At 41.0% G+C, this 14,189-nt stretch overlaps 1 protein-coding gene across 5 annotated transcripts in view; it reads left to right on the top strand.

Moving 5' to 3' along the window:
- Positions 1–14,189, top strand: part of HDLBP (high density lipoprotein binding protein) — a 56,668-nt gene that overhangs the window by 15,270 nt on the left and 27,209 nt on the right. For 3 of the 5 annotated variants that reach the window (XM_083613684.1, XM_083613686.1, XM_083613685.1), the window contains exons 2-3: positions 10,957–11,024; positions 12,805–12,917. In XM_083613684.1, the coding sequence (XP_083469810.1) occupies positions 12,842–12,917 (76 nt within the window). In that variant the 5' untranslated portion in view covers positions 10,957–11,024; positions 12,805–12,841. The remainder of the gene's footprint in view (positions 1–10,956; positions 11,025–12,804; positions 12,918–14,189) is intronic. The other 2 variants (XM_083613682.1, XM_083613683.1) reach the window with 1 other exon arrangement.

Genomic DNA, 14,189 nt, shown 5'->3' with positions numbered 1-14,189 from the left:
TGGATGCTGGGAAGACGTCTTGACCCTGATCTTGCACAGTCTAGCATGTGTTTGTGGCTGTCCGAGACTTGGAAATGCTTTGATGTCAACAGACTAATCACACCGTTGAAGAGATATTTAGGCTTTTGCAGAATTGGTGAGTCTCAGCCACCATGGATTTGATCTGGGGATGGGAACTTGTCTAGTTTGGCCTCCTGTTTTTGGTATGCATGTTCTCCTGCCCCACTGCTTTTTAATCATGGAACTAATGCTAGGGTTTCCCAAACACTATATTGAACCAGTGGGATATGTCTGAGATTTAGCGTCTGCTGGAGATATCCTAAGGATTTGTGGTAGAGAATATTGAGTCTTTTGTTTCATGCCATGTGCCTTATAAAAATGCTTGTTACTCATTATTTCAATATATTTAGAGTTATTCAAAGCTTCCTATATGAATCTCATAAATTTTTCAAGCCAAACTAATTTTGAAAGTGTAAGTTCCAAATAGATATAGATTAGTAATAGTTTTGAATCTATTTTATACACACCTAACTCTTCTTTTAACAAAGCCAGCTACTTTAAATCCAATCAGTGGGATCATTCTTCTGTAGATGTCTTCAAATTTAGGGGTATGCATGCATAGTAAATGATCACAGTGAATTTATTTCTGTCTGAAGGAGTTATTTAAAAAACCTAAACAGCTGCTCATTATCATAAATGAAAAAGTGTATCTTTCTCTGTTTTAAACTCTTTCTATGGGTGATGATATTCAGAATTCTATATTCTGGGTAACTTTTACTAAACGGATTAAATGGAAGATCATTTTTCTGCTGTAGAATTAACTGGTGCCAAACTTTCTGCTCTGTTCCACTAGAAATGTGTGGCTAATCTGTTTGCCACAAATGTGGGTCTGTGTGGTGTTGCTTTTGTATGGCCTAGCTGCTGTATCTTTACAGTTACCTCCTGTGTTAAATTATGGTTTTACAAGTGTAATTTTGCTATTCTTGCTCAGCCCAGGTTTAGTATGGCTTATATCACAAATTATGTCGGCTGTGGAGCGGAGTACCTCTGTGTCCGTGGCGTGTGGTTTAGAACGAAACCCTGGGTCAAAAACTGTTGGCTAGTTTTTTCCGGCAGGCTACCGCAGATCAGGAGATGGCATCCTGTCAGGGCCTTGCTGGTGCTGACAGGCAACTTTTATGAGCCAGTCAACAAATAACAAAACCCTGGCAAGCCAGTATAGAACTTGGCTTTGCCGAGGTTTTAAGCTTCTAGCCGCAGCAGACAAATGGGGATTGCTATCCTTGCTCATTTCTGTAGCACTCTTTAGCATACAAGGATGCTTTTCGATTCTTTTTCTCAGAGGGTTGCTAGCCCTTTAAGATTATCCTTTCCCCTCCCCCTCCAAAGCTGTGAATGGTCTCTGGTACAGGCAGTGCTGAGGTGGCATTTGTGAAAATTACACTTGGCTCTGTGCTGACACTGATACGCTGCAGGACCCTTCTGAAGCTTTTCTCCCTCTAAATAACAGGCGGCTTGGGAGATAGGCATACACGCTTTCAGGTGTAAAAATGTATTAATTTTAAAATGAGCTTTCTTGGGGCGGGAATGTTAACCAGAGTTTTAAGAAATACTCTTCCCCCCCCCCCAGGTTATTACATAAAATAAAAACAGTCTGTTACAGTTTTTACATTTTTTTATATCACAAAACAAAATTCCTTGCTCCTACCATTCATTCCAATGTGACTGTTCATTCCATATTAATGTTTATGTTGTAAACATATGTTGCAATAAAAATAACCTCCTTATTTCCATTAATAATTACTTGTAGATGGGTCATTGAATATGATTGGCCCTTAACAGAACACACTCGGTTTTTCATTGCGTGTCCTGCATGTTATCTCCTAGTTTTTGTGAATGAATGAATAAGTTGCATGAAGGATTTTCTTTGTCATTAGAACTGTAACCCAACTGCATTGTGAAAGAATTCACATTTACCTTGGGGTAAGCTGTACTAAAGTAGATTTACTTCTGAGAAGACACATAGACATTCACTGTTTATTTGGTGTGGGGTTTTTTTAAGATCGGCCCTCCGACCTTGCATGGGAACTGGTCCAAACTGCCAACCATACTACTTCATCAGGGATTGGTTGCTAAAATGACCAGTTATTTCTTACTAATCACCATTGTTTCGCATAACTGAGCCTTTTTACCCTCGTAGACCCTGATAAGCTTTTCCATTTTGTGACAGGGCAGGCACCCCCAAACTCTACCCTCCAGATGTTTTGGGACTACAACTCCCGTCATCCCTGACCACTGGTCCTGTTAGCTAGGGATGATGGGAGTTGTAGTCCCAAAACATCTGGTGGGCTGAGTTTGGGGATGCCTGTGATAGGGTTTCGTGACAGGAAACTGAAAGTCTTAGGACCTATAACTTTGGGCTGTGAAAACTTATGTGACATGGAGCCCTGGTTAATCCCATGAGGGCAGAATGGTTAGCAAGCCAAACCTTGGAAAAAGTAGACAGGGCAGCTATTTCATTAACATGGCAAAAAGCCTGCAGCCCAATCCTGAGCATCCATAAGTACTATTAGCCCTTTGATGAGATGGATATTGAGTTCGGATCTAGCTATGTTGTCATTTTTTGATTAGCAGGCATGCATATAAAGTCAAGGGGTGGTGTATTGGGAATACTAGGTTTGGGGGAAGTAAGGATGCAGTATACAGTCATACCTTGGTTATTGAATGGCTTAGTTGCCAGACAAATTGGCTCCCGAACGCTGCAGACCTGGAAGTAAGTGTTCCGTTTTGCGAACATTTCTCGGAAGCTGAACTTCCGATGTGGCTTCCACTTGAGTGCAGGAAACTCCTGCAGCCAGTCAGAAGCTGTGCGTTGGTTTGCGAATGGTTTTGGGAGTTGAACTGACTCCTGGAACGGATTAAGTTCGCTAACCAAGGTACGACTGTACAGGAGGTGGTGATCGACAAAAAACGGAGCTGTTGCTTTTTAGGATGGAGGTAGATGCTTTTTTCTGCAAGGTCATGTACTTTGCAGTTGAAGCACTGGTGTTGTCTTGCCTAGCTATGATTCCTTTCTTTACTATAATAAATAAACATTGGACTTCGAGAGGAAACCTAATAGATGGAACAGCCATACCTGTGTTCTCGCACAAGGGGCCTGACATGATTTCTGGCTCTACTTGCTTTAATATCTATCATCTATCTATTTATTTATTTATCTGTCTATCTATATGACTTAAAAGTGAAGGTTTGTATGTTTATTACATATCTATACCACCTTTTTCCTTCATCCTCACAACAACCCTGTGAGGTAGGTTAGGCTAAGAGATGGTGAATGGCCCAAGGTCACCCAGTGAGCTTCATGGCTTAGTGGAAATTCAAACCCTGGTCTCCCAGGTCATAGTCCAACACTCTAACTACCACACCACAACTCCATAACACTTAATCCAAAGACAAGTCCAAGTTTGATCACATAAGGCTTTAAAACATATTTCAAGACCCTTGCTCTGGCTCTTTTCAATGCTGCTGCCTATTTAAAAAGCTTAAACTTTGATGCAGTCGAGGAATAGCCAAAGAAATGTGTTAAGCATGCTTGTGTCTTTTCAGTTTGTGGAGAACAAATAGTTGGTGATTTGGAATGTTTGTTCTGTTTGACCTTGCTGTAATCAACAGGACTTCGAAGTGTACTGTTTCAGCCCTTTTTGTTCTGCATTTAATTATATATAATGGCTTCTATTAACAAAATGCTAACCATTTAAATTAAAATAGATTAAATTGTCACATGATTTGCTGTTGCTGTCTGAAAACGCCGATCTTGTTGAAAATTAAATTATAGCTAGACATGTAGGGTGCATGCATACTTTGTGTTTTGCACAGAAACCATTCCCATGGAATTAACAGGAGTTTTCTGCTTGCTCAATACGCGTTTTTTTTTTTTTTAAATAATAATTATGTGGCTTATTCGTTATTTTCCCCTCCCCCAATAACATTGGTCCAAACATGTGTGCAGATCTACTTTTTTCAGTTTCCTTTATGAGGCATTTACAGTTTGCTACCCAGAGCTGAATTCTTTTATGCTTCCCTTTGTTCTGCTGTATTCTTGCTCTTCAACTTGCTGCCAGTGATGAATGCTCCAAATTCACTGTCCTCTTTCACCTTTCATCTCTCTGGTTTGATATCCATCCTTATCCCCATATCCATCACCAGTTTCCTTTGCCTCTGGGAGTCTCCTCCTGTTTGTGTCAGAGGAGGGAAGGTCATGCACAAATCTTCCTTTTTGCTGCAAATGAGACAAGGGATGCAATCCACCAATATGTTTCCCGGCATAAACCCATTGAAATGCAAGAGCGCTGCTGCCTGTTCATTTCTTTGGGACTTATACAGGAGAATGTTATGGTGGATTCGCCACTGGATAACCTAACTTTCTTTCTGCAAGCTTACTCTTAATTCTTCCTGCTGACCATTCTTTGAGCAAAGTGGATAATTATTCCTGCAGTCTAGTTCTTTGGCTAAAATGGAAAATAAGTGAGCTTGGTACTGTTGCTTGTTAGGTCTCTGTAACCTTAGGCGTCTGCCTCTCCACCTGCTGACATCTCAGCTTTTGATTCGTGAAGCATTTCTCTTTCAGCTGGCTGATTTTAAAAATCCACCTCCCATATGTTTTGGTACCTCTCTCTCTCTCCCTGAGTAGTTGAAATAGTATAAGACTTCGGGTGGGGGGATTCTTGCAGTTCTTTATTATAAAATGATCCATGTTTAACTTATTTTTTTTTATTACAAAATTTTAAAAGTTTGACTTTCAATTGCAAAGAGAAGTTAGAGAGTAGGGTGTGTATAAACAGGATTAGAAATAACAAATGCATGGCTATGAAATGTTAGGATTTATTTATTTTGCTGTTTGTAACCATTTCTACTGGCTAGCACTAGCAGTATCCAGGCTTTTGGGTTGCAAAGAAATTGTGGGAGCAAAGACTTGTTGTATAGGAGCAGTGTGTCCTTCTATAAATGAATAAATAAACAGGTGAGGCACATACTGAAAAAGTAACATGATAATGTTGCAAAAGTAGCGCTAGATGGCTGTCTCAGTTAAGTAATACTATCTATTATTTACTTATTTTGCTATGCCACCTGAGAATTTCGAAGTGAAGAGTTATTTGATCTCCAGTATTGGAAATGTACCTGTCTCGGGACAGGATAAAATACATAAGGTTATATCCAACATTAGTCAAACTCAGAGTAGATTGCTTGAAATGGATGGACTTAAGTGACTTAAATAACTTAATTTCAATATGTCTGCTCTGAGTATGACTAACAGATGTCACACAGTCAAAGAATTTACTCCCCCCCCCCTTTAAAAAAAGATACATTAAAAGGACACTGCTGTTTTTAAAGTACATTTGAATAATGTTAAAAGTTTTTTCTTGTAATGGCTTAAATGGTATTATGATCCCCTATCAATTATATTGAACCAAAGGCTGCATTTACATTGGTACCTCGGGTTAAGAACTTAATTCGTTCTGAAGGTCCATTCTTAACCTGAAACTGTTCTTAAGCTAATGGGGCCTCCCGTTGCTGCCGCCGCGCGATTTCTGTTCTCATCCTGAAGCAAAGTTCTTAACCCAAGGTACTATTTCTGGGTTAGTGGAGTCTGTAACCTGAAGCGTCTGTAACCCAAACTGTTGGGGAGGAGTGAGTCACAAGTCATGTGTTTTCTGCAACCACAGACTAGCAAGGAGGTAGGAGATGCTGGACTGTTTGTCACTTGGTTTATGCATGGAAGCCTCTATGGTTGATATTTGTACTCCTGTTTTAAGTCTTCCAACTATTTGAACTTTGCAGTGTGCTTCATTCGAAATTACGAATATTTATCTTCATTTTACTAAGCAAATAAAATGGATCAGCTGTGTACAATTATTTTCCATATATTAAATATTTCCCACTCTTCTTTAAATATACGTTCTTGCAAGTTCTGCATATTCTAACATCATAAGTGGCCAGTCGTCTTTACAAGCGACTTCACTCACTTTCCATTTTTGGGCTAACAGAACACGGGCCGCTGTTGTTGCATACATAAACTCTTCTGGCTTGTTTATTGTTTCCCATTCTGATAAGAAATTATACATTTTAGACAGAAGTTTATCCTTATTTTGTAAAAGTTCTTTTTCAAATTGTGAGCTTTGGTCCAAAAACCCATTTTTTGGGGGGTCTACCTTAAACATAGCATATATTTGATGGTATTGTAACCAATCCATTACTTGGCTTCTTAAGTTCTCCATAGGTTTCAGTCTGGGTTCGCCTCCTGCAAAGTCCAGCAATTCCCTGTAAGTCGCCCATTGTCTGTCCATATTAACTCTCTTAATTGTAATTGCTTCGATGTGGGGTGTTTTTCTTTCTAGCAGATCTTTATATTTCTTCCAGACTCTATACAAATTCTTCCTGAGAATGTGGTTCATACCAAACACATTCATGCCTGCTGAAGTTTAAGTCTTGGCCTTCCAAGTCTAAAATATCTGCATTACCCAATTCAATCCATTCCTTTAACCAACACAAACAAGCTGCCTCGTACAATTGCAAGTCTGGCAGAGCAAAGCCCCTCTTCTTTTGTATCTATCAAAATTTTATATTTAATTATTGGCTTTTCAGGATTGTATTCTTAGACTAAAAATAAATTATTATTTGTGCATGTATATGCAGATGTAATTCTACAGTGCTTGTTGCACATATGCAAAAAAATGTTTTGAATTATGCTCCTGGGCTCTGCTCAGTGTTAAACAAATGCCTTTCATTGTTTTTATAGCAGCCAGGAAACATGTGAATTTTACAGTGAGAGACATTATTTGGATGAATAATTGAAAAAGAACTTTCATTTCACCTTGATTTAAATTAATCCATGCTGCAGGACTTTTTGCCTTTTTGCTTCTTTTTTTGACAGTGCTTGCATACTTTTGAGATAAAATGTTTTCTTTGTTAAACGTTGATAAGCAGTTGATCGATGAAGTGATCCTAATCTTAAACAACAGCCATCTGCGTTTGGCAGGGTGCCACAGGGCATAACATAACTGAAGACAGCAATATTTTCACTAATTGTGGCCTAACATCCATTATGTTAATGCAGATTTATTAGTAGTATAATTAGAATACACACATGCATTTGCATTGTATTTTCATTGTGGCCCCAGGATTTGAATAAACTGGCCAGCCATTAATAATGATCTAGGAAGAGCCTGTGGAATCAGGCCAGTGGTCTATGTAGTCCAACATCCTTTTCTCACAGTGACCAACCAGATGGCTACAGGAAACCGGCAAACAGGATTCAAGCCCAAGAGCACGCTCCCCACCTATGGTTTCCAGCAACTGGTGTTCAGAAGAAGCACTGCTGCCTCTGAATGTGCAGACAGAGCTTAGCTATCATGGCTAGTAGCCATTAATGATATTATTCTTCGACAGTTACAACTCATGTAGCCAAGCTGCCCTCTTATTCCAAGAGCGCCATACTCTCTTTCTGAAAGATCACACATGAAATAGGTGATGACTTGCCCTCTGAAGCCAGATGGTTTCTTAATTTCTTACTTTCATTGCTTTCCCTCATAAGATGCTTGAGACAGACTTAGCAGTGTCCTGTCATAGTTTTCTTGTCTTTGTTTTAAAATAACTTTCTGCACTTCTGTCTTACGTAGACACGGAAGCAACAAGAAAATGGGTAAAGATGACTGGAATGGTCAGGCATTAGTCTAACATACATGAGTCTTTTATTCTTTATCTCAGTTCCCCCATGCATCTTGTACATATACCTGAAGGAGCGTCTCCACCCCCATCATTCTGCCCAACACTGAGGTCCAGCACCGAGGGCCTTCTGGCGGTTTCCTCACTGCGAGAAGCCAAGTTACAGGGAACCAGGCAGAGGGCCTCCTCGGTAGTGGCACCCGTCCTGTGGAACGCCCTCCCACCAGATGTCAGAGAAGAACAACTACAAGACTTTTAGAAGACATCTGAAGGCAGCCCTCTTTAGGGAAGCTTTTAATGTTTAACAGACTACTGTATTTTAATACTTTGTTGAAAGCTGCCCAGAGTGGCTGGGAAAACCCAGCCAGATGGGCGGGGTATAAATAAATTTTTTATTATTATTATTATTATTATTATTATTATTATTATTATTATTATTATTCATGGGAAGCTTGAACTGACATCAGAATTACCCCCAGCTGTTAGAAAATTCTGGCATTTCCAAGTGATTTGCAGCTATTTCCCCTCCCTTCTGTCTGTCACCTTCCCTTGCCATTCTTCACCTTGCCCAATAATATTTTATTATATTCTGCTAAAGCAGTGCCTTGGTCTAATCTCCATAGCATACAACAACGTTTCAGACCGTTCCTCAAGTCACCTCAGGGTGCCAAGGCATACTGGTTGAAAACCAATGATTTTCTTTTTCCCCCCATGTTGTAAGCTTCCTTGAGCATGCTTTGAACATGGTTTTATTCCATTTCATTGTTTTCATAAGTAACATTTTCTCTAGCCTCTGCCATTCAAATCTGCGCAGCTTCTGGGGGCATGATGAAACCAGCAGCTGTGCCACGAGGTTACATTCCTGTCAGGCAGGCACTAAATCAAGTTACAGCACCCAAACGGTCTCAACTTGAGCTCAGCCTTCCTGGAACAAAGTTAAGCCACTAAACCCATACCCAGCTAGCAGGAAGTTCTGAGCGAAGGGTGTTGGGGGCCAGAAAAGGTGGCAGAGCCAGGAGAATGACTGCCTTGAGAATAGGGCCAGACCAAGGGGAGAACATACATAGTCAGACCTCTGTATGCTGGTGACAGTAAAAGTAAGGAGAGCACTGTACCACGGTTCCTGTTTTGCAGCTTGCTGAGCGTGTCAGTCATGATTAACCCTGGAGTCCTCCTAGTACCTTGTTCTTGAGAGCCAGTAGGAGACCAGGGTTCAAATCGCTGCGTGGCTGTGATGCTCACCGGGTGCAACCTTGGGGTGGTTGCCGTCTTCTGTCAGCCTAACCTAAAACAGAGGTTGGCTGGCCGGCCATCTGCCAGAGATTCTTTAGCTGCGCTTCCTGCATTTCAAGGGGTTGGACTTGATGACCCTTGGTGTACATTACAATTCTATGGCTCCATGAAGCTCTAAAGAGTTTGATAAAATAGATGGGAAGCATAGTTAACATGAACTCCTTGACGATCTTCTTCCGTTAAGGGTTGTAGGGCAGATTGTTTGTTTTTGCAGTCTGAGCTGTGGCCACATTTGCCGGCAGATGTACTTTCTGTCCCACAATAGTGCAGATGCCACACTGGTTTTCTGTTAAGCTACCTTGTCTAAAGCAGTGACAGGCCTTGAATAGTGACATGAATATTCAGTGTTGGCTCATGCAGAGCACATGCTCTTCTAGTCTATCCCAGCTTGACCCTGGTGCAAGAAACACTGTTGTACCCCAGTTTTGTTCACAGTAAGTCAGTTGTCATGATTCGGTATATACATTCTTGATTACCCTTTAAAATCTATCCACTTTTATTTACCAATACCAGGCCTAGATCTGTGTCATAGAACCTCCAAATTCCTGATGTTAGTGCCCTGTGTTAATGCTGTAAGCTTTCTGAGTGGCAGGCATGTTAGCCCTGCTAAAATGTATGTATTTGTATTAAATTTTCAGCTCTCTTCCTTCTGGGTCATTTCCCACCAATTACAGTTTTAGGCTCCTATCCTTGTCCTTCATTTTTCTTCTGGAGCAGCGATCACATGCTTCTTAGGTGATTACAGTTGTGCATTTCAAATTTAGTTTTAAAAGCGAGGAACTACGAAGATGCTCCAGCCTCGTTCAAGCTGACTTTGCTGGGATTGCACTTGTTCCAAGAAATGTTCAAAGTAGATTATGGCCCTACCCATAAACGCTGACTGTCTCCGCTGCTGCTGCTGCTGCTGTTTTTCTAAGCTGGTTTGATCAGTTTTACCCAGTAGCACAGGTATTTGTAGTTAGACATCTAACTCCCACTGAACTCCTGTTGGGATATTAGAAATATGTTGGTAACTTGTTTGTTTTCAAACAAAGATCTCTGGTCAAATTTGGAGCTCTTGCTTCATGTAGAGTTTTCAAAATGCCAGTCACATACACATGTGCACAAGTTGGGCATTGGTATGTGTGTGCGTGCACATGCACACATCAGAGCTTAGAATTGCCAGGAGCTGATTTAATAAAACTCTTGTACTTTTCTCAGCCTACGATTGTAAGAAAGTGCATGTTTTACCCAGGCTCCACTAAACTACATTCCTATCTTCTGACTGATGTCCGTTTTCTTGGCAGGTTTTTAATCTGTTAGTTTCTCTGTGTGTCACCCAGTTGGAGATGCTTTTACAGCCATGAAACTTCAAATTCATATCTTACATCTGCTATTCATTTACTGTTTCTTAGCCTAAAATTACGTTGGGTAGTTTTGTGCTGGAGAATGGACAGGCAGTTAAGCCCAAAGTCCATAGGAAATCTTAAATTATTGTTTGCAGTTGAAATTGATGAGATTATTTGGATGACGCAGAACACTTTGCTGTACTGTTGCACCCAAAATGCTAGTACAATTTTTTATTTTTCTAGAAATAAAATACTAAGTGTTGCTGGTATAACCTTTGATTGTATAGATTCATTATGTTCAGCATTCAGATTATATGTGGATGAGTGGGTTAAGAATGTGCTGAAATGTGGATATGAACAGTGACGTTTCCTCCTCCTTTTGTGTGTTGATTTTAAATTGTTTACTTGTCTGTTCTGTGTTTTGCTTTTTGTGGGGAAGTACACTTGTTGCAAGGCAGGTTGCAAATTCATTATTGAAAAATAATAATTTACACTTCGGATCCTGATTCAGGTTTACCTGAGTGATTTCCAAACTCATGAAACTGTATTGTGATTTCAAGGAATTTTAGCACTCTTAGAGCAGAGTAACTATTGTTTGTTTCTTTCCCCAAAGCAGAAGCTGGCAGGCTGACAAACAGGCAGCTCACAGGACGGACTTTCTGGCTACTGACCATTTAGCTGGTAAGTTTACAGATCTATGTGGTTAAGTTTGTATGTCAGACTTCTGGCCCATGGTCCTATTGAACGCTAGGAGTTGTATTCAGCGTAGCGCTAAAAAAATTCAACCCGTGAAAAGAATTCTCTTTGCTCAATGGAACGTTCTCCACCTCTCCCCCCCCCCACCCCATGCAATCTGGTTTCTCTTCAGGTATTATAAATCTTTTGCCTTTTACCCATGCAGTCTGTTCTGGCGGTCTCCCCCTACCCTTGTGAGCAGTTTTGGGGGTGTTGCAGGGGAAGGAGGGGGGGGGAATCCTGTTGCACTAGCAAAGCTATTGAGTTCACTACCACCCTTGTTTTTAGTAGTGCCCATTAATTATTCATAGATTTCACATGACTTACCTGAAATACTCCTGCAATTACCTGTAACAAAGTATGGTTCTTCAAGGTGTGTGTGCGTGCATGCATGCTTGCACTTAAAGCTGGTATTTTAAAAGGAAACTTGAATATGGTCCATTCCCAATGCGGAAGGAACTTCAGCTGCTGCTGCTTTTAAGAATTATTGTTTCTAGTGTTCCAGTAAGAAGGAAAGGGAAAAAATAGTGTTTCTTGCTAAACCCATACCTTGAATATTCCCATCTCCTCCTAACAATAATACCCAAGTTAAGAGTAGAAAAAGTGATAGAACGATTAAGCAGAGAAATTCTGTGTAAATGCTTAAAATACCTAGATTAGCTCCGAAACAAGATAATTAAGGGGGACAGAAAAGAGGTTTACAATTGTGTAGATAAAGTGAAAAGAGATTATGTTCCCTTTCTCACAAATTGTTTCCTAATTCTTATAATTAAGAGGCAGCAGGGCTAAAAAGTAAGTACCTTTAACATGGCACACAATTAACTTGTTCTCTGGGATAGTTGAAGGCCAACTTAGTATAACTGCATTCAGAATAGTGCTAGAGAGTTTTGTACATGCCCAATTAGCCAAGATGGTTGGGGTTATATGTCCCAACCTCCAGGTATTATTTACTTTCTGACAATCGCAAAGTGATTATTGGCTAGATTGCTCTTTCAAAGAAATCAGGCTCCTCTATTTATTCTAAGGTATCTAGAATTGGCTGTTGCTGTCAGACTGGTAAAGGAACTAAACCCTGCGTGTGAAGTAATGTTGATGCACCTAAATCCCTGATTTAGGTTCTGGTCATATTGAAGGTTCTGTGTATTAGGGGGGAACATATAAGGCCAATGTTCGCTTCTCTGCCCTACAACATGTAAAAATACGTGCTGAGGTTGCATGTGAAGAGGACTAAAGTTACATCTATAATAGCCCACTATTTGTGGCAGATGCAGCAAAGGCAGACTGATTTAGTCAACAATTTCCCAAGATAACATCTTTTCATTTTATATTTTGTAATGTTAAAAATTCAACCAACAGCTCCTCATTTTAGTGCAACTTACTGTCACTGACGTTTAAGGCTGCTTGAGGAGGCGGTGGGCATGTTGCTGTTGCTTCTAGAAGGGGAAGAAGTGCTTTTGCAGCAACCTTTCCCAGCCTCAAAGGAATAACTGGAAGTAATACCATGCAGCAGCTAAAGCAATGGATCAGTGTTTTTCCAGGCTGGCTGGGAAGAAAGGCACTGCTTACAGCCCTAGGAGAAATAGTTGTGGCTAGGAAGAGGTACTCAGCTAGGGACAGCTTCAGCTTGTGCCAGGAAAGTAGCCAGTCACACCACTTCTACTTCCCCTCCCTATTTAAATGCATCCTGCTAGTAATTCTTACGGTGTTTCCCCTTTTGCGCTACCAGTGGCATACCCGGATTGTGCGTGGGTGGGAAATCGACCATGAGCTCCGTGGCAGTTTTGACCCAGGAGAGCTTTGCTGAACATCGCAGCGGCCTTGCTCAGCAGCAAGTGAAAGGTAAGACTGCAAGGCAAGGCTACTGGAAAATCCCTTTTTGATAACTTCTGCATGAAATTGGCATATTCAGCTTCTACTACATACTCAAATATTACTTTGCTGGCAGTGTTCAAAACTCCCATTGTTCTAGGCACATTTTGCGACCGGGGATTTCTTTAGTGCACACATTTTCTGAGCTCTGGGCGCAGTACTGCGCCATAGATTTCAGAATAAAACTGCAAAGTGGAAGGAAAGGAGGACCTTTTTCTGCTTCCCCACTTCCAGCTACTCTCTGAAGACTGGAGAAGAGACCCTCTTAAGAATATTAGGGGAGTGGGCAGGGGAAGGACTAGACCATGTGAAAAATGAACATAATATTTTAGCTAAAGTTCATTCATTTTCAGCTTTGTATTCTTGTTATAAGAAAAGAGTGCGTAGACATTCCGTTGTTGCACCCAGAACCTAGCTTTAAGGTGCCATTTAGCTCCTAGCTTTCGTATCTCAGTTTCTAGGGGAGCCACTAGCCTGAGGGCTGGATGTGGCCCTTGAGGCCTCCCTACCCAACCCTCATCATCTGCTGCTTTTCCTACTTCCCCTCTCTCCTTGAGAAAGCTTTTTTCAAGCCTAATTGTGGCACAGAAGGGGGTGGGGGTTACAGTTGGGAAGGGAAGAGTTAACATACCTCCAGAAATGCCCCTTGCACCATATTTAGGCTAGGGGTGAGCCTTCTAAGGAGGCCTTTTCTAGTCTAATTATAGTGGGAGAACCATCCCAGAGGGTTCAGCTGGGGTGTGAAAGCATTTAAACCTTTTACAAGGCGTGTGTGTTTGTGTAGATATTGTGCGTGTGGCCTCGCCCACTTATTCCTTGACCATACTCCTTTTGGTGATGGAGGGTTGGCCAAGTAGAATGCAGTTTTCAGGCTGAAGAAGGTTTCCCCACCCCTGTTGTGGGAGGGAGTGCAAGCCGGCCTTCCTGGGGTCTTTGTTGCTTGAATGAGACAGTAAGTTTGATACTCGTGTGGCAAAGGGCTCACAACAAAATACAAGGGTACGAGAGGTTCAGAATACGTACGAGTTGTCTGACCTGCAGGTTCTTTCTCCTAGTTCTTTTCATTCTGTCAAGCTGTTCCTTAATGTGCACCCTCTCTCCATGTGGTGTATTTATATACACTTCATCACATGGGTTAATGCTAGGTTAATCAGGAGAAGGGAGTGAGCTAAACGATCTTTTGGACTTTCTTAATCCTATTTTTATATATTGAAAGCCTTATCACAACCACCAAAACGATTA

This window comes from Podarcis filfolensis, assembly GCF_964270895.1.
Source record: "Podarcis filfolensis genome assembly, chromosome: 5".
Lineage (NCBI taxonomy): Eukaryota > Metazoa > Chordata > Lepidosauria > Squamata > Lacertidae > Podarcis > Podarcis filfolensis.
This window is presented reverse-complemented; position numbering and strand designations above follow the sequence as displayed.